This window comes from Oryctolagus cuniculus, chromosome 13 (genome assembly GCF_964237555.1).
Source record: "Oryctolagus cuniculus chromosome 13, mOryCun1.1, whole genome shotgun sequence".
Lineage (NCBI taxonomy): Eukaryota > Metazoa > Chordata > Mammalia > Lagomorpha > Leporidae > Oryctolagus > Oryctolagus cuniculus.
Window position 1 is genome coordinate 44,135,896 of NC_091444.1, and position 26,492 is coordinate 44,162,387.

Genomic DNA, 26,492 nt, shown 5'->3' on the forward strand with positions numbered 1-26,492 from the left:
CTTTCTGCATAGTAAAAATTCTACTACCTGGAAGCCTAAAAAGTTTGGATAAATGCTCATAGCTTGAAAAAAGGCTTGTGGAAATTATTGCAAACAATCTAAAATGTAGACTGTTCAAATTTATATCATCAGCTATTACATATTAATTGACCAGTTTTCACCAATAAAATCACTTATTTTTTGTCACTGAAGCCAATAAGCACTCCTGACATTACAAATAGCTCTGAGAACCTTTTGAAGGCATTCTTCCAAAGTGTATACTTGTTCTGTATACAAACATTGGTCTGCAGCAAGGCCAGACCACCTGCTGCCTCTAACACTGCTCTCAAAGCTTTAACTAAATGTGATTACTACTGCTTGTCACTGGATGCTGTGGCCCTTCAAGTAGGAATTTCTTTCAGTGTGCTGGGAAGTAAGCTAGGGTCTTGCTTGCCACAGTGATTTTTTAGTACAGGGTGGGTAGCCAGGGCAACTTCAGATCAGTAGTGTTATTTGGTTACAGTCCTGTCTTTTTCTTTAACAAAATATCTAAACTGCCTTAGATAATAACAAAGGCATTTCTCACAGTTCTGGGGTCTGGAAGTCCAAGTTCATGAACCCTGGTGAAGACCAACGTCCTGGCCCCCAGAGTGGTACCTTCTCACCGTGTTTTCAGTGGGTAGAGGTGGTGAGCTCTGATCTGTTTGGCCCCTTCCAAGGTCGCTAATCCCGTCCACCAGGCCCTTCTCAGCCAGTCACCTCCCAAGGGCCACGCCTCCTAAGATCACCTTGAGGCTGAGGCTTCAACACAGGAGGGTGGGGGTACTAGCGGGGTCACAAACATTCAGACCACAGCATATCTGTTCATTCTTTTCCCCAAATCTGAAACCCTTGACTCCATATAACACCACCAGCTGTTAGCATAAGACAGATTGTTCTAGCATTTTCTCTACTGAAGGCAAGAACGGAGGAGAACGTGTGGCACTGACGGCTTTGGGGTCTCCTTTGACTTAGAATACGGCTACAGCACCGTCGCGGTGGCGCTTCTCACGCTGGGCTCCATGCTGGGGACGGCGCTGGTCCTTTTCCATGGCTGTGAGGAAAACTACAGCCTCGTGTTACAGCTCTTTGTGGGCTTGGCCGTTGGGACGCTCTCTGGGGATGCCCTGCTGCACCTTATCCCTCAGGTAATCTCTTTTCCATTGCAGATGGAGCTGTCTGAATTCTCTTGATGTTCAACCACTGCAGGTACCTGCGCAAAGTTTTACAGCAACTTGAATGAGGAATGAGGAATGGGATGGCCGGTGTTGTCTCTGGAAAGAACTATTATTTCCCCAAACTTCTGCCCTTGTAGGAGAGGAGATGACCAAACACTAGGTTTTGCCACTCATTTCTTCTAGTGTTGAAATAGTAATGAAAAAGACAGGGGATCGGATCCAGATTGCTGTTAATAAAGATTCCAGAAGCATATGTAAGAATCATCTACAAATGGAAAAGTATAAGCTGAAAAGACATTGTGCTAGTTTTGTTTTTAGCTTTGTCTCCTCCCAACCCTGCTCAGATCATTCTTTGTCTTTCTCTGCTGCCTCTTCTGTTCCAGAATGTTCTGTCCCCTCCGCTCCCTTGCAGGCTGGCTGTTTGCGTTCACTCAATGTGCGGCACAGTGGGAAACCCAGCACAGGAGGAGCAGAGGCCGGGAACTGTCTGCCCTGGCTCGGCATCTGGTCTAGAAGTAGCTGCGGGGCTGTGACCAGCTCACCCCTCCCTGATGTCATTTCCTCCCTCTGCCCTTCGGCCCTGAGGGTGGTAGTGATTGGGGCTTGTTGGGTGCCGGGGGCCCCATTTTCGCTTGTTCTCACCCTTGACTCTGCCACCTCCACAGCGGTTCCATCACCAATGCCTCTGCTTTGGAGCTATCCGGATGCATTTCTCTTTTTTGCTAACTAATGCTGTCTAGATTTCCCCTAAGAAAAATGGAGAGAAGCACGGGGAGGCTTGCTGTTTGTCAGGAATGACAGGTCTAAGACGTGCGATGTGAGAGTTGGGGCAGAAGGCTTTGTGGATGACGTTATGTGTTCCCCCTGAAATCGCTGACAATGGATAAGGACAAGAGACCCAGGATATCCGCCCCACCTCCCTACCCCTGACACACAGCTTGCAAAGCCTGAGATGTTAAAATTTTCCATAAGCCTCTGGCAGTTTCTGCCAGGGTCACTCTCGTTGCTTAGATGCTCAGTAATTATTCAATGTTCCGAAAAAGGCAGAGTGAGCATTGGAGAAACACAGCAAACCATTATTAGTTTTAATTTCCCTCATAATCTAATCTTCTGGAAATATTTCGGGGCTTATTGCTGGCTTGGGACGATGGCCAGGGCCCTGTGCTAGGTCATGGTGATGGTTGCAGAGCTGTTTCCTGCCCAGGGTCCTGGGATCAGCAAAGGGACGGCGAGGCTGCCAGAGAGGGAGCACACAGCCAGGGCCGGGTGGTGAGGGTGAGGGTGAGGGTGGGCCTTGGGGGTGGGTGGTGCATGTTACAGAGGTGAACTTCAAAGATTAGCTTGGTTTCATGAAATTTAGAAGGCAGCTTTTTGCTCAGGGAAAGATGAGGACCGATGTTACTAAAAAGCACAAGTATGATGACAAGCTAGAAAAATCAGTGGCTCTTGAAAGTAACCCATGGCGAGATTTCCAAGGTTTGCGTAGAAATGAGGAAAATGTTATTGTCATGATTTCTTTTCTTAATGAGTTGAGTTTTTTTAACCTAAAGATACATATCTTATTTTGGGATTGCAGGTTTTGTTTTGTTATATTATAGCATTCTCCTGTGAAATAATGGAAATGATAAATATTAGCTGGGTATCTTTTAATGTCCTTATCAAAAGAAACAGGTGCACTGTTAACCCAGTGTGGTGCGGCAGGTTAAAGCGCAGTGCTGACATCTCATTTGGGCACTGGTTCGAATACTGGCTGTTCCTTGTCCAAGCCAGCTCCCTGCTAATGTATCTGGGAAAGCAGTAGATGATGGACCAAGTCCTGGAGTCCCTTGCACCTGTGTGGGAGACCCGGAAGAAGCTCCCAGCTCCTGGCTTCAGCCTGGTCATTGAGGCCATTTGGGGAGTGAGCCAGAGGATGGAAAATCTCTCTCTCCTCTCTCTCTCTCTCCCCCTCCCTCCCTCCCTCCCTCTCTCTAAATCTGCCTTTCAAATAAATAATAAAATCTTTTTTTAAAAAAGTGAACATACATGTACACACATACACACATGTGCAGAGACCAAGGTATTTCAGAAAGTTCACAGAAAATGGAATTAAAAATAAGTATATTTTGGTGCAAAAATGTTTAACATCCATGCAGTTTTTTTTCATAATATACATTTTCATGAACTTTTTGAAGACTCATCATATGATGGCTTGCAAAACCTTGCGTGCCAAAATAAACATTTAATTCCATTTTCCATGAACTTCTAAAAGTACCATATTAAGTGCTGGAGTCATATATACATTTGCAGGATCATATGTACATACAATTCATAGACATAGTTTCTTTTCTTTTTTAAAATTTAGTGTTCAGTAGTACTATTTTAAATCTGGAAAGCACTGACCTCTTTCACAAACTGCCTTATCTTGGGTAAGGCTTCTGATATAAAATGAATTAGTAGCTCACAAGAAATCATTAGGTGAATCAATGTGATGAGTAAAATAGAAGAAAATTCCCAGTGCATTTTTTGTATCTTTTTGTGTCCCAGAGAGCTTATTATATTGCTCATCACACAGTATGCATTCAATGGGAAAAATCTGCTAGGTGACTTTCTTATCTGAATATTTTACTTTAATTGCAATGGGGCATGGGAAAATAAACCCAGATGAAATATATCCTTATATGTGTTCTAGATTTATATATGTATATAAATAAGGATATATGAAAGATATCCTTAAATATGTTCTGGATATATATATATATATTTGTATTTGTATTTATATATATATAAATATATTATGAAGCGCTACTATACAATCAGATAAGAATTGAACTCCTGTGAAAAAAATTAGCCAAAGGATTGAGAATGTTTGAAAAGGAAGGCTACTGCCTAAAATAAATCTTAGGCTTCATTCTATTCATTAACACAAGCCATTTAAGGCTCTCCTTTATTTTCTAGAGGATACATTTCATTTGATCCTGATTAAACCACACAGTAGGAATACTGATACCTAAAAGCAAACTAGGATTGGAATGATTTCAGTTCATCATATATTCAATACTCAGCCTACTATTTTATACTTAAGTCATCAAAAATAATTTCCCGGGGTTGGCATTGTAGCGTAGCAGGTAAAGCTGTCACCTGCAATGTTTGTATTCCACATGGGCACCAATTCCTGTCCTGGCTGCTCCACTCCCCCCCGCCCCCCGCCATGGCCTGGGAAAAGCAATGGAAGATGGCCTAAATTCTTGGACCCTGCCACCCATGTGGGTCGGCTGGAAGAAACTCCTGGCTCCGGCCTGGCACAGGCCTAGCCATTGCTGTCATCTGGGGAGTGAACCAGCAGATAGAAGATCTTTCTTTGTCTCTCCCTCCCTCTTTGCGACTCTTTCCAATAGATAAATAAATTTTTTTAAAGTAATTTCCTTCCTTCTTTCATCTTTTTTGAAGGTTCTTGGTTTACATAAGCAGGAAGCCCCAGGGTTTGGACATGTCCATGAAAGCAAAGGTCATATTTGGAAACTGTTGGGATTAATTGGAGGCATCCATGGATTTTTCTTGATAGAGAAATGTTTTATTCTTCTTGTATCACCAAATGCCAAGGTATATTTTAAGTCTTTCTTATCTTTGACTTCTGGGTTTTATAATGTTCCTTTTTAATTTCAAAAGTACTTGTTCAAAAGCGATGGTACAGTAATAAACCTATCTGTGAAAGGGGAAGAGCTCTGACTTCAGGACCTGCAGATCACTCTGCCTAGCAAGTTCTGGGTAAGTATTGTTTTTTTAAGTTTTTAAAAACATGTTATGCTGGCTAGTTAATGTGCTTGTTAAAGCCCTCAATTTCTTCTGATTAGCTCAGAAACACATTCTTTCTTATCTGGAGGAAAAAGGGGTCCATTGTCCTGGCTACTAATCAGCATTTTGAATGTCTTTTCTAACCCAATGCCAAAAAGCAAGCAAAAGAAAACTTTGAAAATTCACATTTCCTGACATTTTCTAGATTACAGGCATTTAAAATCTCAAAAACGAGAAACTTATGAACCTGATTTGTAGCAGCTCTTTTTTGGCTTGAATAATTTAACAAACTTCTACCTGGATTTTTTTAATTTGTTAAATTTTTTAAGGTTTTTATTTAATGATTACAAATTTCATATGTATAGCTTTTAGGAATATAGTGTTTCTTCTGTCCATTCCCGCCCTCCCACCCTCACTCCTATCCCACCTCCTACTCTCTCTCTCCCATTCCATTTTTCATTAAGATTCATTTTTAATTTGCTTTATATACAGAAGACCAACTCTATACTAAGTAGAGATTTCCACTGTTTATACCCACACAGACCCACAAAGTATACTAAAGTACTGTTTGAAGCAAGTTTTACCATTAATTCTCATAGTACAACTCATTAAGGATAGAGGTCCACCATGGGGAGTAAGTGCACAGTGACTCCTGTGGTTGATTTAACAGTTAACACTCTTATTTTTGATGTCAGTGACCACCCGAGGCTCTTGACATGAGCTGCCTAGGCTATGGAAGCCTTTTGAGTCCCCGAACTCCGTTGGTACTTAGGGCCATATGCAAAGTGGAAGTTCTCTACTACCTTCACAGAAAAGTACATCCTTCTTTGATAGCCCCTTCTTTCCACTGGGGTCTCACTCACAGAGATCCTTCATGTAGGTTATTTTTTGTCACAGTGTCTTGGCTTTCCATGCCTGAAATGCTCTCTTGGGCTTTTCAGGCAGTTCCAAATGCCTTAAGGGGTATCTATCTGGATGTTAACATGTAAAAAGCAGTGTGGTTTGTTTATGGGTTCTTTCTTTTTTGCTCTGATATGTTTCTATAAAATAAAAATAGTTTCACCTGTTTAGTGGGATGGTTAGAAAAGGTAAATGTTTGCAGTAGACTCCAGAAAATGATAACAAAGCAAAGTGTCCTGGCCAAGACCTGGGGCTCTGCAGTCCTCTGTGGTTTTCTGCTTATTCCCATGCACTTGAACTATTCATGTAACAGGCAAGCCAAAGACAAAGCCTAACCCCTAGGCAAACATTAGAAACCTTTTAAAAATATGACACCTGCTGTTTATTGTAATTCTTAAATTTGTTCAAAATTCGATTATATGCATCAAAACATAAGATGAATTATGGATGGATAGAGAGAAATACGATAAAACCAGGGAGAGTAAAAAATGCTAAATAATGGTTGGATCTAGGAAGGGAGGGCCTGAACATTCACATAACAATCTCTGTGCTTTTCTGTATGCTTGCAACTTCTCAAAAATAGATGGGTTAAGATTGCAAATAGATTTCAAATAATACCTTGTAAAATGTTCACTCTCTCACTTGCTCTCGTTCTCTCTCACTTGCTCGCTCGCTCGCTCTCTCTCTCATTTAATGAAACAGAGTATTTCTTTTGCCTGAGGTTCAAACTAGGTTGCTATGGGAACTTGGGAATTCCAGATTCCCTCACAGCTACCCTAAAAATTGGGGAACCTCCACAAAAGGAGTTTTAACCTCAGGAAACATTAAAAAACCACAATACATCTCCATTTATACACAGAAGATTAGCATTCTTAGCCTGGGGGACTAACTTACAACACTAGCATATCAATTTATACATAAAAGTCAGAAAGCTAACCCAGATGAAAGCGAGTGGAAATAATTCTGAGCACCCAAAAACATAATTTATTTAGATTGTCTCTGGGCTTGTTATGGAATTTGAAATGAGTTTTAAGAAACTAGTTTCAAGATCTATGACACTGAGTAAAATAAAAAAATGAAAATGTATGAGAAATATGTTTTAATTGATGAATACATTTCTGGAAATATTATTTTTGTGTTCTCGGGGTATAATACCAGTTTGATGATCATTCTGTTATCTCCATGGGAAAGAACTAAAAATTTAACTTTTTTATAAATAGAATCTTTTTAAAAAATACAATCTTTTAATAAATAAAAAAGACAATATAAAACTCCCACTGTTCCAGCCTCTTTGAATCATAAGTAGATCTTTTTGAAGTTGCATTAAAAAGATTTATCATTTATTTGTAAAGAAATGTGACATAGAGAAGGAGAGATATTTCACCTGCTGGTTCACTCCCCAAATGGTCATGATGGCTGGGACTGGTCCACGCCAAAGCTGGGCGCCTGGAGATTCAAATATTTGGACCAAGCATCATCACTGCCTACACAGCTGCATCATCAGGGAGCTGGATCAGAAGCAGAACAGTCAGGACTCTAATCAGTGCTCCAATATGGAACAACTGCATTGCAGAACTGTGGCTTAAGCCCCTGTGCCACAACGCGGGCCTCTAATGCTGCAGTCTTAAATCATTCTGAACATGTATAATGTTTCAGGGCAGGCTTGTGCTTCTTCAAGGGGAGACATTTTTAGCGAGTATTTATGAAATTTCCCCGTGGGGCCAGTGCTGTGGCACAGCAGGAAGAAGCCAACGGCATCCCATATGAGCACCTGTTTGAGTCTCAGCTGCTCCACTTCTGCTCCAGTTCCCTGCAGCAGAAGATGGCCCAAGTGCTTGGACCTTTGTCGCCCACGTGGGAGATCCAGATGGAGTTTCAGGTTCCTGGCTTTGGCTTAGCCCAGTCCTGGCCATTGCATCCATGTCGGGGAGTCAACCAGCATATAGAAGATCTCTCGCTAACTTAACCTTTCAAATAAAATCAATAAATCTTTTGAAAACATGAAGAAGAAATGTTCTCCCCACTATTTTTGTGCCATCCATTACTTTGGCCAGTAAGCAAAATGGTAAATAGAGCCATGGAATTAACAAAATGTACATCTGTGTTCTTCTGGATTCCACATTAATTTTAAATTATCTTCATCCAGCAGGGCCTGTCACCAGTTAATGGGCACGTGGGACATTCCCATCATGTTACACTTAACTCCGAATTAAGTGACCAGTCAGGCAGAGGCAAATCTGCTTCAATGATCCAGTTGGTAGGTTACTTATTTGAAGTGCTTTGTTGATTTGATTACCTTCTTTCCTTTATTCCTCAGTGAGCAGATGAAAATCAGAAGGGTGGACAGAATAGAATCCACTCATGATTTCCCTGTTCTTGACCCTGATGAACACTGTTTGAAATTTTACCAAGCAACTGAAATCTAAGCAGAAAATGACCTCTCATTGCTATCTTCATCACTTTATTTTTTAATCTTTATTTATTTATTTTTTTGACAGGCAGAGTGAACAGTGAGAGAGAGAGACAGAGAGAAAGGTCTTCCTTTGCCGTTGGTTCACTCTCCAATGGCCACCGCAGCCAGTGCTCTGCGGCCGGCGCACCGCGCTGATCCGATGGCAGGAGCCATGTGCTTATCCTGGTCTCCCATGGGGTGCAGGGCCCAAGTACTTGGGCCATCCTCCACTGCACTCCCTGGCCACAGCAGAGAGCTGCTTCATCACTTTAAAACATGTATGGATCAGATTGATTTAATAGACATGTTCTTAATCATTTTTATAAGTTTATGAGTGTTGACAAATGAATTAACTTTAGTGTTTCCACTCTGAATGATCCTGAGTGGAGACTAGGTATGAAAACAGATACTGAGCCAGGGATTAGTTAGTGTATCCAGGACTGGGCTATTTACTTCATAATGCAGAAGAGAACTGATTTGGCTGATTTAGCTGATGGTTCATAACAGTGCCTTCAATTATTCAAATTATACTGAATTTTCTACAATGCAACGTTCCATATTCTCAAGACACAACTTCCAATCAAATTCAAAACAATGTTTCCAGTCTAGTTTGTAAAACATAGGTACAGGACAGATATTAAAGTAATATATAATTAGAAAACTTGCCTCCGGTAAACAGTGGCCTCGGGATAGAGGGTTCACAATTCAGGGACAGATGCCCAACTAAGTAGACATAAATAAACTGTTCCTGAGACACTAACATAGCAGTAGATTGCAGGTCTAGCATAACACATATGGATACCACCACCAAAAAAACTCCTCTAAAATGACTTTAAAAGTTTTCTGAATTTATTGCTTAGATATTTTAAATGTGGTTTGAAAGAAGATAAATTCAGGCTCAGATTAGTTTCAAAATCACTTTAATATTGGCTTTGTTCCTCATGTTTGAATGAAAGTTCCAGGGGCCCACAGAGCACATGAATAAATCTTTGAAGCTGATTTAGTGAGTTTTGAGCTGTTTGAACACTCTAGATCACTAATAAATTCGCCATGCCTCTTGCTGTTTAAGCTTCAAGATCAACCTAAAGCAAACAGAGATCATGTGAATTTTGATGAGTTCAGTTTCATTTTTTATTTTCTTAAGGAATGTACGGGTTGAAAGAGGAGAATTCACCATTCTCATCAATCAACAAGAGTCTTATGTGTTTGCCTCCACATTTCTTTACATAGTATGACAACATATGGCTTTTAAAAAAAAATTCCTAGAATAAGGTCTTAAGTCTCATAAAAATAAATAAAAATAAAAATATTAATTTATTTCAGAGGCGGGAGGGAGAAGACAAGGAAACAGAGCTCTAATTCACTGATTTTTAAAAATGTATTTAAGTTATACAAACTTCATGTATTCCATATATACAGGTTTAAGAACATAGTGATACTTCCCCCTCACCCTCCCTCCCTCCCATACTCCCACCTGCAACAGTAGGGGCTGGCACAGGCTGAAGCCAGAAACAGGAAACTCAATCCTGTTCTCCCAAGTAGGTTCAGCTTCCAACTACTTAAGCCATCATCTGCTGCCTCCAGGGTGCACCTTACTAGCGAACTGTAATCTGGAGTGAAGAAAGAGCATCTCAAACCCAGATACTGAGATGTGGGGTGCACTTAATACATAGATGAATTTCGAAGGAATTGACATCTTATTGATATCCTTACCAAGGCATATTTTTTCTATTGATTTGGATTGTCTTTCATTATTGCTTATTTTCAGCATAGATATCATCCATAATTTCGTAATATTCCTAAGTATTTCATGTTTTTTATGCCATGTTAAATGATTTTTCAACTGTATTTTGTTTGGAATGTACAAATCCTTGCCAAGTTTAATAATTAATCTTAGAAGAATGATGAAAACTCTAAGCACTGGGTATGGAAGGAACATTCCTCAATACAATCAAAGCAATCTATGAAAAACCCACGGCCAACATCCTATTGAATGGGGAAAGGTTGGAAGCATTTCCACTGAGATCTGGTACCAGACAGGGAGGCCCACTCTCACCACTGCTATTCAATATAGATCTGGAAGTTCTAGCCAGAGCTATTAGGTAAGAAAAAGAAATTAAAGGGATACAAATTGGGAAGGAAGAACTCAAACTATCCCTCTTTGCAGATGATATGATTCTTTACTTAGGGGACCCAAAGAACTCTACTAAGAGACTATTGGAACTCATAGAAGATTTTGGCAAAGTAGCAGGGTATAAAATCAATGCACAAAAATCAACAGCCTTTGTATATACAGGCAATGCCATGGCTGAGGAAGAACTTCTAAGATCAATCCCATTCACAATAGCTACAAAAACAATCAAATACCTTGGAATAAACTTAACCAAGGACGTTAAGGATCTCTACAATGAAAATTACAAAACCTTAAAGAAAGAAATAGAAGAGGATACCAAGAAATGGAAAAATCTTCCATGCTCATGGATTGGAAGAATCAATATCATCAAAATGTCCATTCTCCCAAAAGCAATTTATAGATTCAATGCAATACCAATCAAGATACCGAAGACCTTCTTCTCAGATCTGGAAAAAATGATGCTGAAATTCATATGGAGACACAGGAGACCTCGAATAGCTAAAGCAATCTTGTACAACAAAAACAAAGCTGGAGGCATCACAATACCATATTTCAGGACATACTACAGGGCAGTTGAAATCAAAACAGCATGGTACTGGTACAGAAACAGATGGATAGACCAATGGAACAGAATTGAAACACCAGAAATCAATCCAAACATCTACAGCCAACTCATATTTGAACAAGGATCCAAAACCAATCCCTGCAGTAAGGACAGTCTATTCAATAAATGGTGCTGGGAAAATTGGATTTCCACGTGCAGAATCATGAAGCAAGACCCCTACCTTTCACCTTACACAAAAATTCACTCAACATGGATTAAAGACTTAAATCTACGACCTGACACCATCAAATTATTAGAGAGCATTGGAAAAACCCTGCACGATATAGGTACCAGCAATGACTTCTTGGAAAACACCCCAGAAGCACAGGCAGTCAAAGCCAAAATTAACATTTGGGATTGCATCAAATTGAGAAGTTTCTGTACTGCAAAAGAAACAGTCAGGAAAGTGAAGAGGCAACCAACAGAATGGGAAAAAATATTTGCAAACTATGCAACAGATAAAGGGTTGATAACCAGAATCTACAAAGAAATCAAGAAACTCCACAACATCAAAACCAACAACCCACTTAAGAGACGGGCCAAGGACCTCAATAGACATTTTTCAAAAGAGGAAATCCAAATGGCCAACAGACACATGAAAAAATGTTCAAGATCACTAGCAATCAGGGAAATGCAAATCAAAACCACAATGAGGTTTCACCTCACCCTGGTTAGAATGACTCACATTCAGAAATCTACCAACAATAGATGCTGGAGAGGATATGGGGGAAAAGGGACACTAACCCACTGTTGATGGGAATGCAAATTGGTTAAGCCACTATGGAAGTCAGTCTGGAGATTCCTCAGAAACCTGAATATAACCCTACCATTCAACCCAGCCATCCCACTCCTTGGAATTTACCCAAAGGAAATGAAATTGGCAAACAAAAAAGCTGTCTGCACATTAATGTTTATTGCAGCTCAATTCACAATAGCTAAGACCTGGAACCAACCCAAATGCCCATCAACAGTAGACTGGATAAAGAAATTATGGGACATGTACTTAATAGAATACTATACAGCAGTCAAAAACAATGAAACTCGGTCATTTGAAACAAGATGGAGGAAATTGGAAAACACAATGCTGAGTGAATTAAGCCAGTCCCAAAGGGACAAATATCATATGTTCTCCCTGATCGGTGACAACTAACTGAGGACCAAAGGGGAAACATGTTGAAGTGAAATGGACACTATGAGAAACAGTGTCTTGATCAGCTCTTGTCCTGAAGGTTGATGTACAATGTAATACTTTATCCATTTTAGTATTTTTTTTGTTCTAGTACCATTGGTTGAACTCTGTAATTAACACACAATTATTCTTAGGGGTTTAAATTTTAACTGAAAAGTGATCCCTGTTAGGAATTTGGAAAAATTATGCTGAGTGAAATAAGCCAGTCCCAAAGGGACAAATACCACATGTTCTCCCTGATAGGTGACAACCAACTGAGCACCAAAAAGGAAACCTGTTAAAGTGAAATGAACACTATGAGAAACGGTGACTTGATCAGCCCTCACCCTGACTGTTGATGAACAACTTAGTGTCGCTCCCCCTCTTCGTGGAGGAGCAACACAGGACCCTGCGCTGTTCTTTTGTCTGCTCGGCCCTCCCCGGGTTTGCTGCTGGTTCTTCCCGGGTTGGCTACTATCCCTTCCACCTCCGTGGAAGGGCAGTTCCCCCTGGCCGCATTCCCCACTTCCGCAGGGGAGCGGCACACCGCCGGCCGGCTCTCTGGGGGCTGCACGGGTTCCCTTGGATGTTCCCCATAGATGTTCCCCATAGATGTTTCTGGTGCATGCCGTCTCTCTCCTCCTTTATAGTCCTCCTCCGCCAATCCCAACTCGGCTGCCCACACGCCGAGTACGCTGCTCTCCAATCAGGAACAAGTCCTACAGTTAATTGGTTGAACTGGAGGCAGCTGTGCGAAAGCTGTTTACTTCTCTCCCAGCGCCATATTGTGGGAGAGCAGATGCATAGAATAAGTCCTAATTCGAGTAACTTAGTCTAGTCCGGATTGCTCCCCACACTTAGTATGTTATCCCTCTTAGTATTTTTTTTTGTTTGTTCTACTTAATACTTTTGGTTGAATACTGTAATCAACACACAATTATTCTTAAGTGCTGAAACTTAACTGAAAAGTGATTGCTGTTAAATGTAAGAGTGGGAATAAGAGAGGGAAGAGATGTGCAATTCGGGACATGCTCAAGCTGACTTACCTCAAACGGTAGAGTTAGAAACATACCAGGGGATTCCAATTCAATCCCATCAAGGTAGCATGTACCAATGCCATCTCACTAGTCCCAGTGATCAATTTCTCTTCACAATTGATCGTAATGATAGGACTAAGAACCAAAGGGATCACATAAACAAGAATAGTGTCTGCAAATACTAGCTGATAGAATAAAAAAGGGGGAGAACGATCCAACAAGGGAAGTGAGATACACAGCAGACCCATAGAATGGCAGATGTCCTAAACAGCACTCTGGCCTCAGAATCAGCCCTTAAGGCACACGGATCCGGCTGAAAGCCCATGAGAGAATTTCAGGCATGGAAAGTCAAGACACTCTAGGGGAAAAAAAAAAAACCTAAATGAAAGATCTCCGCGAGTGAGATCCCAGTGGAAAGAACAGGTCATCAAAGAAGGAGGTACCTTTCTCTGAAGGGAGGAGAGAACTTCCACTTTGCCCATGGCCTTGTCTAAATATGATCAGAGTCAGTGAACTCAGGGGGCTTCCATAGCCTTGGCAGCTCATGACAAGAGCCTAGGGTGATTACTGAGGCCATAAACAAGAGTGTCAATTTGTTAACAACAGGAGTCACTGTGCACTTACTCCTCATGTAGAATCTCTGTCCTTAGTGCGCTGTAAATTGAGATTTAATGCTATAACTAGTACTCAAACAGTATTTTTCACTTTATGTTTCTGTGTGGGAGCAAACTGTTGAAATCTTTACTTAATGTATGCTAAACTGATCTTCTGTATATAAAGAGAATCGAAAATGAATCTTGATGTGAATGGAAGGGGAGAGGGAGTGGGAAAGGGGAGGGTTGCGGGTGGGAGGGACGTTATGGGGGAGAAGCCATTGTAATCCATAAGCTGTACTTTGGAAATTTATATTCATTAAATAAAAGTTAAAAAAAAAGAAGAATACATTTCTGGAGAACTTTTACAAAAGTCCTAGAATAAATATTTGAACTCATGTCTTTAAATAAAACTATAGAGCATTTTGATCATAGCTGGGCTTTGGATGCAACATAAAGGGATTGCATTGTTCTTGCTTCTGGTTCCACCCAGCTGCAGGCAGAGGGCCTGTGTCCTTCCTTTGCTAACTCTATCCCACAGGTCTGTGCTTGCTTCCTAGCGATCCTTTTCTAAACACAGCCTATCATTACATCGTTTGCAGAGCTACTGCTGGTCTTATACTGAACTTTGATTTTGCTCTTTTTCATAAAAAATTCTTATATCTCACACTAAATTTTTGTCAATGGTTCCACAACGTTGGGTGTTAGAATGGTCAAAATCTGTTTTTAAAAGGACACATTTTGGGGGCTGATGCTGTGGCGCAGTAGGTTAATCCTCCACCTGTGGCGCTGGCATCCCATATGGGCACCAGCAGGTTCTAGTCCCGGCTGCTCCTCTTCCTCTCCAGCTCTCTGCTATGGCCTGGAAAAGCAACAGAAGATGACCCAAGACCTTGTGCCCTTGCACCAATGTGGGAGACCTGGAGGAAACCCCTGGCTCCTGGCTTCGGATCAGCTCAGCTCCGGCCGTTGTGATCATTTGGGGAGTGAACCAGCGGATGGAACACCTCTCTCTCTGTTTCTCCCTCTCACTGTCTGTAATTCTACCTCTCGAATAAACAAATAAAATCTTTAAAAAAGAAATTTACTAGATAACATATTCTCTTTGTAAAGCAGATCAAAATTCTTAATGATAGAGAAGTATCTCAGAAACTGAACTAGAAATCACTGTGTGAAATAAAATTATGGAATCTTAATAGAGAAAGGAAGTTGAGAATTTCACTTCTGTATTGTATGGATGAAGGAAATGTTAAATCTACTTATATTTGTCTTTTGTGAGTCTGTTTATCTACTTAAATTTTTTAATGTTATTGGAGAGACAGATAGATAGAGCTCCCATCCTCTTATTTGCTCCCCAAATGACCACAATAGCTGGGGCTAAGGCAGGCTGAAGCCAGGAGCCAAGAACTCAGCACAGATCTCCCAAATGCACAGCAGGGACCCAAATATTTGGTTGACTACCCGCTACCTCCCAGCAGGAAATGGAGCTGAGTAAAAACCCAGCTACTCAGAAACAAGACATGGGCATCCTAACTGGTGTCTTAACCACCAGGCCAAACTCCCGCCCCAATATACTTGTGTAAAAAATGAGTTTATTATTTCTTTAGCTTTAAAATGTAACAATTTTTTAAGATTTTGCCGCATTCACTTCATATGTAAACAGTAAACACATATATACTATTTTTCTTGACAACAGGTATTGATATCATAAAATGAGGGATTCAGGATAAAGACCATAATGAGGGGAAAGAAGGGTCTGCTGACACGTACCTGGTATGATTCAGGGGAGTCGTGTTTCTACCTACATACCCAGTGATACGACATATGCTTTTTTAACTGGCAAGTTTTTTTGTAACTGGCAAAGCAACGAAAACAGAATATTTTGTTGCAATGAATGAAATGAAGTGTTGGGTTTGCCTGACTTTATTCTCCATCCACAGTCCACTATCTGCTTACAAATAGAAGATAAATCCCCAGATCCACAATCCATCATCAGGAGAAGAGTCATATTAAGTCAACATTCATTTTTCTGTAGCTTTTGAGTTTCATAAAGGATTGCCTAATTCAAAAGTCTGAATTATCAACTGTCTTGGTAGCCTCCCATTCTCTATGGAAGATTCTGATCTATAGAAAAGTACTGTTTTCTTCTATATGTAGATAGTAAAAAATGTACGCTCTATTCACTTTCAATTCTACGTTGTATATTGCCCATGAAACTTCATAATACTAATATACATCTGGAGTTTTAAAGTATCTTTTAAAAATCAACAAAATTCTTCACATTTCATTTTTTGACACAATGATAACTATGCTTATCTTACATCGGTTGTTTTCTTATTTTTAAAACAGAAAGGCCCAGAAGATTCACAGGCAGCTGAAATTCCTATAAGCAGTATGACAGCCTCCAACAGAAAATGTGAGTACAAATTTTGAAAAACCAAACTTTAAATGTAGAAAATGCAATAGAACAAGATTATTTCTGTTAGAAAATGTATGTTATGTTATGTTATGTTAGAAAACCATATAGATTTTGGGGCTGGCATTGTGGAGTAGTGGGCAAGGCTGCCGCCTGCAGTGCCAGCACCTCCTATGGGCGCTGGTTTGAGTCCCAGCTGCTTGACTTCCAATCCAGCTCTCTGCTATGGCCTAGGAAAGCAGTAGAAGATGGCCCAAGTCCTTGGGCCCCTGCACCCATGTGGGAGACCTGGAAGAAGCTCCTGGCTTCAGATCAGTGCAGCTCCAGCCATTGCGGCCAACTGGGGAGTGAACCAGTGAAAGAAGACCTCTCTCTCTCTCTATCTCTCTCTCTCTCTGTAACTCTGACTTTCATTTAAATAAATAAATCTTTTTTAAAAAATGAAAACCATACAAATTTCACATTTGGTATGTATGGGGGACTCCAAGAGCTTCATGGAGAAATGGAATTCTTAGGTAAGTTTATTTTAATGCAGAAAATTTCAAAATTAATGCATAGTTTTTCATAATTCACATTTCATGGATTTTTGGGAAGACTCTTCATGTTTCATTATTAAAAACTTTTAAAAATGTTTTTAATAAAGACATATTCTCATCTGATGTCTTTCAAAGATACCACACATTTGTATTAACTTGACTCCATTCTTTAAAATGCTGTTTTCCTCAACTGTTTAACACTGATTCTCTACAAACTTCAATTAGTAAAAATGCAGATGTGGTTATCAAGGATATTTTTTTTCAGGGATTTATTTACATATTTGAAAGGCAAAGTTGCAGAGGGGAGGAGAGACAGAGATCTTCCATCTGCTGATTCACTCCCCAAAGTGAGGCTGGGCCAGGGGGAAGCCAGGAGCCAGAAACTCCATCTGGGTCTCCTACATGGGTGGCAGGGGACAAGTACATCTGCTCCTTTCCCACACACATTGGCGGGGAGCTGGATCAGAAGCAGAACAGTCAGGACTCAAATTGCGGCTCCTGTGGGATGCTCATTTCACAAATGGTGGCTTAACCCTCTGTGCCACAAAACTGCCCCTAAAATATTTTGTATATTTCTTTTTTTTTTAATGATTTTATTTTTTTTATTTATTTATTTATTTTTTTTTGAGAGGCAGAGTTAGAGAGGGAGAGATAGAAAGATCTTCCATCTACTATTTCACTCCCCAAATGGCTCTAATGGCTGGGGCTGGGCCTGGCCGAAGCCAGGATCCAGGAGTTTCTTCCAGGTTTCCCACACAGGTGCGGGGGCCCAAGCACTTGGGCCATCTTCCACTGCTTTCACAGGCCATTAGCAGGGAGCAGGATTGGAAGTGCAGCAGCTGGGACCAGAACCGGCGTCCACATGGGATGCCAGCGTCAGGGGCCGAGGCTTAACCTACTATGCCACAGCATCAGCTCCTGTATCTGAATTTAACTTACCAGTTTTGAATGGGATTTTATTCCTTTTTGTTTGTTTCTGAATAATTCTTTGAAATTTTTTCTTGTGTCCATTCTGTTTTCACATTACTCTTGAATCCCTGCCCCACTCTTCTAGTGAATGTCATCCTCTTGTGACACTGTTTTAATGGCAAGCCGTCCTGATTACTTATTCCCACTCTACTATTGGTAGGTGAGCTACCCAATACTGTTGACTACCATGTACTGAATTGAGAAACACTTGACACAGATTACATATTATTGCAATCAGTTCTCTTCCAATTTAACAAAATCAGAGTAAGTACTATATGAACTACACAAATGAAGTAACCGCTTGCTAGAGTGGTTAAGTCACTGCCTGGAATACTGTAGTTTGTGAGCTCTGATACTGGGGAACTGAAAAGGTGCTAATGGATCAGTAGTTTCTTGGCAATCAGATAACATGCATACATTTGTGCATTCTCTCACATTCTGATGTTCATTCCAAAAGTGTTTGAAGACCTGTGTTTTAGGCATTGTGTTTGCACTGAAAAGTAAAGTAAGAATAATCTTTATCCCTAGAACTGTAGTTGAGGATATAAAGATGTGTATTAATAAGAACTAATATGAATTGTTCTGTTTTAGATAAGTTAGCCCATGTCATTTATTTGCTTGAAAATAAGTAATTACATATCCTGTCCAATTCTTCTCTCAAGACATTGTTAATATTTTCCTTCTAAATTTTTAAGTCCAGGAGTAATTTAGCATGCCTGATAAACAGTAGGCCTGCAACCCAATTGTTTTCAATTTTGAAAGAAAATAAAAGAAATGGTAAGTCAAGTGAAACTGGGAGCAGAGAACGGAAGCTAGACAGGGAGTACTGATGGCCTCATTCAAATAGCTGCTAGGCCTTGTATCTTCCTGTTTCAGATATGCAGCTTGGCATACAGCATGATTACAGACAGATGCAAATTAGATAATTCAAGTCCTCTTTTTCGCCAGAAACATCTTGAATTAGCTTCAAATATTTGATTACTTGCTTTGTATTACCTCATTGCTGGAACTCGTGTTTCAAAAGACAGAATGCAAAAATCCCATCCATGGTCTGATTTAAATAAACAAAAAAACAAAGCTATTTTAATTCTAGCCCAAGTTGCACCATGGAAATCTTCTGATAGTTCAGAAATGTGGAACTTAGTGTAACTGCTAGGTGTGTGAGCAAAGGTAAAATACTATGAATAATTTTGTAATGCATAGCATACATTCAATTACCAGTGAATACTCATATTCCACTGAATAATATTTAAATTACCTTTTAAAATATGCACAATGTATTCTTGGTGGCTTCCATGCAAATGTGTCTATTTGCCTCGTGGCTTGTTACATGTCCATGATCTGACATTTAGAAACACATAATCAGATTCATAAAAGAACAGTCAGCGAAAGATAGACCACTTTGTTTCCTAGCAAGAAGTTTAAGGATAAAAGTCTTCCATTTTAATATACCAGAGTACTTTTAAAAGTTCATGAAAATGAAGTTAAAAGTTACGTTTATTTTGGTGCAAAAAAATTAGAATCCCTGCATAGTCTTTTCATTATACACATTTTCCATGACCTTTTTGATGATCCCCCGTATTCTATTGTATCAAAACTACATGTAGGTGTATGGAAATCACAGTTGTATTTGCATGTTCTGATGTTGTCAAATGTGTCAGTTCAAATTTTTCTGAAAAGTTCTTTTCACAAAGGAGAGCTTTATTTCTGAAAATTGGCAGAAGCAGCCAAGTGGCCTGGTAGCTGTTGGGCTCTGAGAACTTCCAGGCAATACTAATCAGAAGTCTCTGAACCCAGTAACTGTGTTTTTTTGTCTGTTACTTGAAGTCTGCTTATTTTTAGAATGGAATAAAATGAATTAGTAAGCCACAAGATGGATATAAATCAGTTCTACAGTGATATGTGTAAATAAGCACGATGTTTTAGAAATAAAATACATGGGACACGTTAGCACCACGGTCAATATAGCTATCTCCTGGCTGATAATCTGGGCTGTATCTGCTGTTTACAGAAGCCATTTGTTTTATGATACATAATATACAATGATCCAAATCATATTCCCCAGATGAAAAACAACCAAATTATAATCTCTCTGTAGTTGTAGACCAGGTAACAATTGGAAACCAAGAAGTAACTTTTTCTATTTCTATTAAATACGATCAGTATAATAACATGTTCAGTTCTAACAGTAACCACAGTGACTGCTTAAACCTGTCGCACAGCCCAATATGTATTCAGCTGAATAAATAATGAAGCTTTAGGCCATGACAATTGATTTATGACTTTATATTACATGGTCTACCTGGGCAGTTCTAACAGTGTTATCCTCAAAATGCTCTCTCTGTTAGTCATTCAACTCTAATTGAGTTATAACATACAATGTAGAGTTTTCAAAACAGAAATTCTGTCCATTAAAAACTTGAACCCAATTATGATTGAAATTATTTCATTGACTCTCTCCTAATTAGATAATGTGCATTATATAATAAAATTCCATGAAAACAGGAGCTTCTGTTTCTTTTCTCTGCTGGGGCACTGAAAGTTATTTTACAGAAAGACCAGAGCACTGAGTAATTGTTCCAAAAGCTAACCACAAGAGTTGGTTGTGGTTCTGTTGTGGTCAAGGTGAAGAGTGAGTTTGGGAGAGTCATTAGCAAAGGGAAGCCTAGTGGTCACACGATGGCAAAAGCTGCACTCAGCAGACTGACTTGGGGACAGTCTGAGAGAACAGTTTTGGAAAGCACACTCCATTATAATGACGTTCAGCAGGGTGGTTTGTCCTGACCTGTTCAGGCTGCCATAATGAACTACTAACTTAGCCTGGTAGCTAATAAACAAAAGAAGTTTACTTCTCATAGTTCTGCAGCTTGGAAGTCCAAGATCAGTGTGTTTGGTAAAGGACCCACTGTCTGGGTCCTAGAAGGTGACCACTTGCTGTGTCCTCAGATGATGGAAGGGACAAGAGAGCTCTCATGTCACTCTCAGTAAGGGCACTAATCCCACTCCATAGGGCTCCACCCTCATTACCTAATCACCTGCCAAAGGCCCCTCCTCCCATTGCCATTACTTCAGGGGAATAAGTTTCAGTACATGAATTTGGGTGTGGACACAAATATTCAGACTACAGCATGGTTCTAACAGTATTTTATTTTTATTTTTATTAAAGATTTTATTTATTTGAGAGGTAGAGTTACAGACAGTGAGAGGGAGAGACAGAAAATTCTTCCTTCTGTTGGTTCATTCCCCAAATGGCCTCAACGGCCAGAGCTGCACCGATCCGAAGCCAGGAGCCAGGTGCTTCTTTCTAATCTCCAATGCAGGTGCAGGGGTCCAAGCATTTGAGTCATCTTCTACTGCCTTCCCAGGCCACAGCAGAGAGCTGGATTGGAAGAACAGCAGCCGGGTAGAACCAGCACCCATGTGGGATGTTGGCGCCGCAGGCAGAGGATTAACCTGCTGTGCCACAGTGCTGGCCCCAACAGTATTTTAAAATTCATTTCAATCCCATGGATGGAAACATTATTTGTATTTTGGGAAGTTGAACATAGTTTGTATTTTCTTTTTGCATAAGTGGATAAGGTAATAATGAATCCTAGTATATAATTTATCTCATTATATGGGAACTTAAAAAAGTTTATGGAAATGGAATTAAAAGGTAAGTTTGTGTTGGTACAAAAGTTTTTTGGAAACTCTGCATGGTAGCTCTTCATACTACGCATTTCCACAAGCTTTCTGGAGACCCCTTGTAGTAGACCAATTAGGAATACAGTGGCCATATGTTCAAGCATGAGTCCCCGCATATTTTGAAAGCTGAGACACAGTGGGTGACTTAATTAGATGCAGCGTGAGACTATCAAGAGTAGGTGGGAAAGGTGGTCGTACTTGAAGGATTCCCTGAAACACATAGCACCAGAAATGCTTCTCACACTACACTTTTTTTTCTTTTCTTTTTTTTTATTCCATAGGCAAAGCCATTAGCTTGCTAGCGGTGATGATACTGGTTGGGGACAGCCTGCATAACTTCGCGGATGGCCTAGTGATAGGAGCGGCCTTCTCATCTTCCTGCGAGTCAGGAGTGACCACAACAATCGCTATCTTGTGCCATGAAATTCCACATGAAATGGGTAAGTGCTGTAGACAAACCACTCTTTCCTGTGGTTGAGAAAGTCAGAATATATTCCTAGCTATCATTTGCTAGGATTCTTTTTCCAGCACAGATTGAGACATGAATACTTTCCATTTATCATTTATTTAAACCATAAGAAGAGGACTTGAAAAACAATTCCTGTACCCTGGAATCAAATTTGATTAAACTCTTTTGTGATCTTCCCAGGACCAAGAATGCATCTTTTTGGATTCTGGAGAATTCTGTATGGAAGAGAGTCATTCAGAGAAACCTCATTTTAAAAAACTTTGGAAAGGACTTCAAAATCTGCATATTAACTATGGGAAAACATTAAGAGGGCTCTTTTACTCATTATGTCAGTAAACAAGGCAATGAGATAAAATAACATTGAAATTAAAACCAAACCAACCATGGTTTCATCAACCTGATTTGCACAAAATGTTTGAAGCCATGTGTAAAATTGGAATGACAGGTATCTGGTAGCAGATGTACATAAGACTGTTTTTCTGGATAATCTTAATAGCCCTGTAATTCATATCGTGCCTCCAAGGAACCAAGATGGGATAGAAGAGCCATTTCTAATATAGACCAGAAATGCTGGAGGCTGGTCGGGGTACATATGTGCCCTCAAGAGAACACTGAGCAGTCACTCCCTCTTTTTCCCTTTTTGGACCTACATTGTTGGGCCACTCTTCCCTTGTTGTACCCAGCATCCATCACTCACAGTCCTGGCACCGACTCGTTACTGACCCATCCTTCTGGGAGCAGTTTATCCAAAGTCCTACATGAGCTCACTACAACGTACATGGTCAGAGAGCCATTCCCTGGAGTCCCATGGTTAGCGCCTGTAATTGTGGTGTAGCACTTGCTCCACAACCCAAAGCCACAGGCCCATGGGACAGTCTGAATCAGGCCAGCAACGACATTTCAAGACCTGTTCATGGGGCCAGATATGCAGCGGAACAAAGAAACCGAGTCCCAGAGCTGTCTGTTTATTGAATTTCAGTCTCGTCTCAATCCCAGAGACTAAAACAGATGCTTTCAGATTCACTAACAAGCTATTTTTCTTTTAGAGTAAAGGTAATGAGAGACTAAGATTATTTCCCTGTAATCGTAAAGGCAGTGAAACCAATGTCTGAAGGGGAAAAAAAATTCTCTAAGCAACTTTTGTCATGATTTAAAAAATCTCTTCCTTCTTTAAGAGTTTTCTCTTCCCCCAACAGCAGTTCCTGCGTAAACAGATAATAAAAGCCCATATAACGTCATGATTTCACCTGGAAAGTTTCCAGGTCAGAAGATTTAGAAACCCTGGGACAGCAAATGACTGTTTTACATTGACCTAAGTTGAAATGTCACAGGATAACAGGACTAAACATGTCCCAGGCCTCTCTGTGTATGTGCCATGATTAGGGGCAGCAAAAGGAATAGAATTCTCAAAATACAACTTTTTAATAGTAGTAGAATGAGTTGACTAAGAATGCTAGAGAAATAAGTAAACACACATTATTATCTGATCACCCAACTTGACTTATAACACTGGATCTAGCTGCAAAAATTTGAAACTGCCTGAGACCAAAAGTGTCATCAGTTAAATTGCAATTATAGTTTCTTTTGGCCTTAACCTTCAGGAGACTTTGCAGTACTCTTAAGCTCTGGACTTCCCGTGAAGACTGCCATCCTGATGAATTTCATCAGCGCCCTAACTGCCTTCCTGGGACTCTACATCGGCCTCTCGGTGTCTGCTGACCCGTGTGTCCAGGACTGGATCTTAACAGTCACTGCTGGGATGTTCTTATACTTATCCTTGGTGGAAATGGTAAGCTGCGGTGTTTCTCTTTTGTTCTTCTAAATACTGAAAATGTAAAACAGAAAAGGCAATACAGAGCAAAAATAAATATGGAGAAGAGAAGAAAGAATATACATAAAATATAAGGGACAAAGGAAATATTCAAGAAAGTAAATTGTGGGCAGATGGAATATAATGAGATGAAAAAAAGCATTTTTAGTGGATTTAAGTGGAAAAACTTTAATCTTTGTAATTTTCAAAAGTGCTCATCAGCTCCTTCTGTTCTAGCTTTGTATCTATGTGTTGCGTGCACCTCCACCTCACAGTTATGTTGAACAGCCAACTGTTTTATTTAGATAATGGGATATAGTTCCACTGGTTGAATTAAATAACTGTTGGACTTGATTAAGCTACCCTATTTTAAAAATAATTTTGTCTTTAAGTTTTAACTGTCAAAGGACTATCATGCTGGAGAAATGAGAACAAGAAGATAAGTAAAGTATTTGATCTCTAAACATGCAACATAGGAGTAGGTGTTTGGGCTAACAATTTTGGCCCTGCCCAATCTAGGTTGTTGGGAGCATTTGGAGAGTGAACCAGTGAATATGACATCTGTGTGTGTGTGTGTGTGTGTGTGTGTGTGTCTATGTCTCTCAGTCTTTCAAATAAATAAAAATATATAAAAAACAACATTTTCTAAAGAGGTCCTTGCTGACACTAATAATTCAGCCATCACTTTTTGTTCTCTATAATCTTACAAAGGAATTGGACCTGGGAAAATTAAGGTTGTTTTTTTTTTTTTAAAGGTTTATTTATTTGAAAGGCAGAGTTACAGAGAGAGAGGGAGAGGGAGAAACAGAAAGAGAGGTCTTTCATCTGGTGGTTCAGTCTCCAGATGGTCACAATGGCTGGAGCCAGGAGTCAGGAGCTTCTTCCGGATCTCCCACATTGGTGCAGGGACGCAAGTCCTTGGGCTATCTTCCTCTCCTTTCCCAGGCACATTAGCAGGAAGCTGGACTATAAGTGCAGTAACCAGGTCTTAAATCAGTGCCCATATGGGATGCTGGTGCCACAGGCAGTGGCTCTACTTGCTATACCATAGTGCCAGCCCCAAATCTCATGTTTTATACCTCATTAATTTTCATTTCTGTAAGATAAACCAGTCATTTTTTTAAGGTCTCCCTCTTTTGGACTTGTTAACAAGTTAAATGTCTGAAGGTAAAAGTCATGATGATTATACCTTCTTATAGAAAGGAGTAAAGGAAATAAAAATGAAATAACAAAATAAATACCTAAGACTGAAAAGAAATAAGAATAGAACTAAATTATGTTATTACCTCTGTCCTGGAGAAGAGAAAGTAAAATAAACAGTCTTGAAGGTAATGTGTGGAGCAGGTCCATGGATTTAGCCAGCACCACGCAGAATCCAGCTATTGTCCTGAAAGTAAGTGAAATATTTCATGAGGGGAAAAACAGGCAAGGCAGGAGCTTGCGCTGATACAATGAGAATAAGATTTATGATGCAGATTTCAAAAAAGAGACTCTCAAAGTAAACACTGCCATTTGATACCCTAGCATATGTGCTTCTGAGTTTCTGGTGGTTTTTCTTAATTCTTAGGAAACTCAAGTGGATGGGATTAACACCAAATACACTTCCATATCTAGAAATTTTCTTACGTATTACCTGGGATGCTCAGGGAATTCCCGAAGTTTGTTAACAAAGCTAAAAGTGAAATAAACGTTGCCCTCTTATCTGAGCCCATCTTCGAACCTAAGGTTGATGTTACAGAATCCTGAGATCCTTCCAATTAGAGAAACCTGGGTTTGTAACCCTTTATGGTTGCATGAACTCATTGTCCCCCACCACTGAGGAGCTACCTGTGTTTAAAATGTTGACAGATCATTCCTCAAAATTTACTCTTTAGCCTCCTGGTTTGCAGCTTTCTCTTTTAAATTCTTTTCTCTTTATGGGTCAGTTGGGGGCAATCACTGTATTCTTTGAGGTTTATCCTGTTTTTAACACAGACTGTACCCCTCCTCAAGCATAAAGGACATATATGATCAGAGAATACCTTTTCATTGCTATGTGGTCTCCTCTCCTAAAATTGATCTGGGAAGATTATCAAGCACCATTTGTCATGTGGAACCTTACACTACACTTGTCATTTCCCATTCAGTGGCTCTGTTCCTCATCTTGTTAAATAAGGCTAAGCAGTCGCTTCTAAGAAAGCAGTGTGGCTGGTGTCCTATGAGATTCTTGACTTTCTTGCAAATTGCTATTGGCCAGGGAAAACCCAGGATCCTGGCAAAAAGACAGGAAAGAAAATACCCCCAGTTTCCTGGGGCTGCTTCCTACAATCCAGGTCGCCTGCTCTCACGGCCTTCTAAGTAACTTCTAAACAAACACAGCTCTTTCACAGAGCAGCAAGTTTAACTCTTGCTGTCCTCTGGGGCTATGCCAAAGAAAATAGTCTGTCATTTAAGGAGAAGAAAATAAGTTTGCAAGATTCCATGAAACAGCAAAGAAAACAAATTTCTGCAACTAGAGGGCAAAGAGAAATGCAGCCATGTACTGATTCTTTACCAACTACTGCATATTTACCTTCTGAGCTGGATTAATGTGCAACAATGAACTAGGTGTTTGCTTGGTTTATGTGTTTGAGAGAAATTGGGTGTGTTTCTTAAAATTCCTAAAAAAAAAAAAAAAAGGGAATTAGGGCAGCAGTGAGGCCAATAGCAATGGGTCAACAAAGAAGAAGGTCTTCTCTAGGGAAAGCTGCCAGCCCTAATTCTCCAAAGCG

At 40.0% G+C, this 26,492-nt stretch overlaps 1 protein-coding gene across 4 annotated transcripts in view; it reads left to right on the plus strand.

The window, feature by feature from the left end:
• Positions 1 to 26,492, plus strand: part of SLC39A12 (solute carrier family 39 member 12) — a 79,420-nt gene that overhangs the window by 28,354 nt on the left and 24,574 nt on the right. For 2 of the 4 annotated variants that reach the window (XM_002717411.5, XM_070055466.1), the window contains exons 7-12: positions 994 to 1,166; positions 4,626 to 4,778; positions 8,017 to 8,127; positions 16,208 to 16,274; positions 21,745 to 21,903; positions 23,534 to 23,721. In XM_002717411.5, the coding sequence (XP_002717457.2) occupies positions 994 to 1,166; positions 4,626 to 4,778; positions 8,017 to 8,127; positions 16,208 to 16,274; positions 21,745 to 21,903; positions 23,534 to 23,721 (851 nt within the window). The remainder of the gene's footprint in view (positions 1 to 993; positions 1,167 to 4,625; positions 4,779 to 8,016; positions 8,128 to 16,207; positions 16,275 to 21,744; positions 21,904 to 23,533; positions 23,722 to 26,492) is intronic. The other 2 variants (XM_008268293.4, XM_070055467.1) reach the window with 2 other exon arrangements.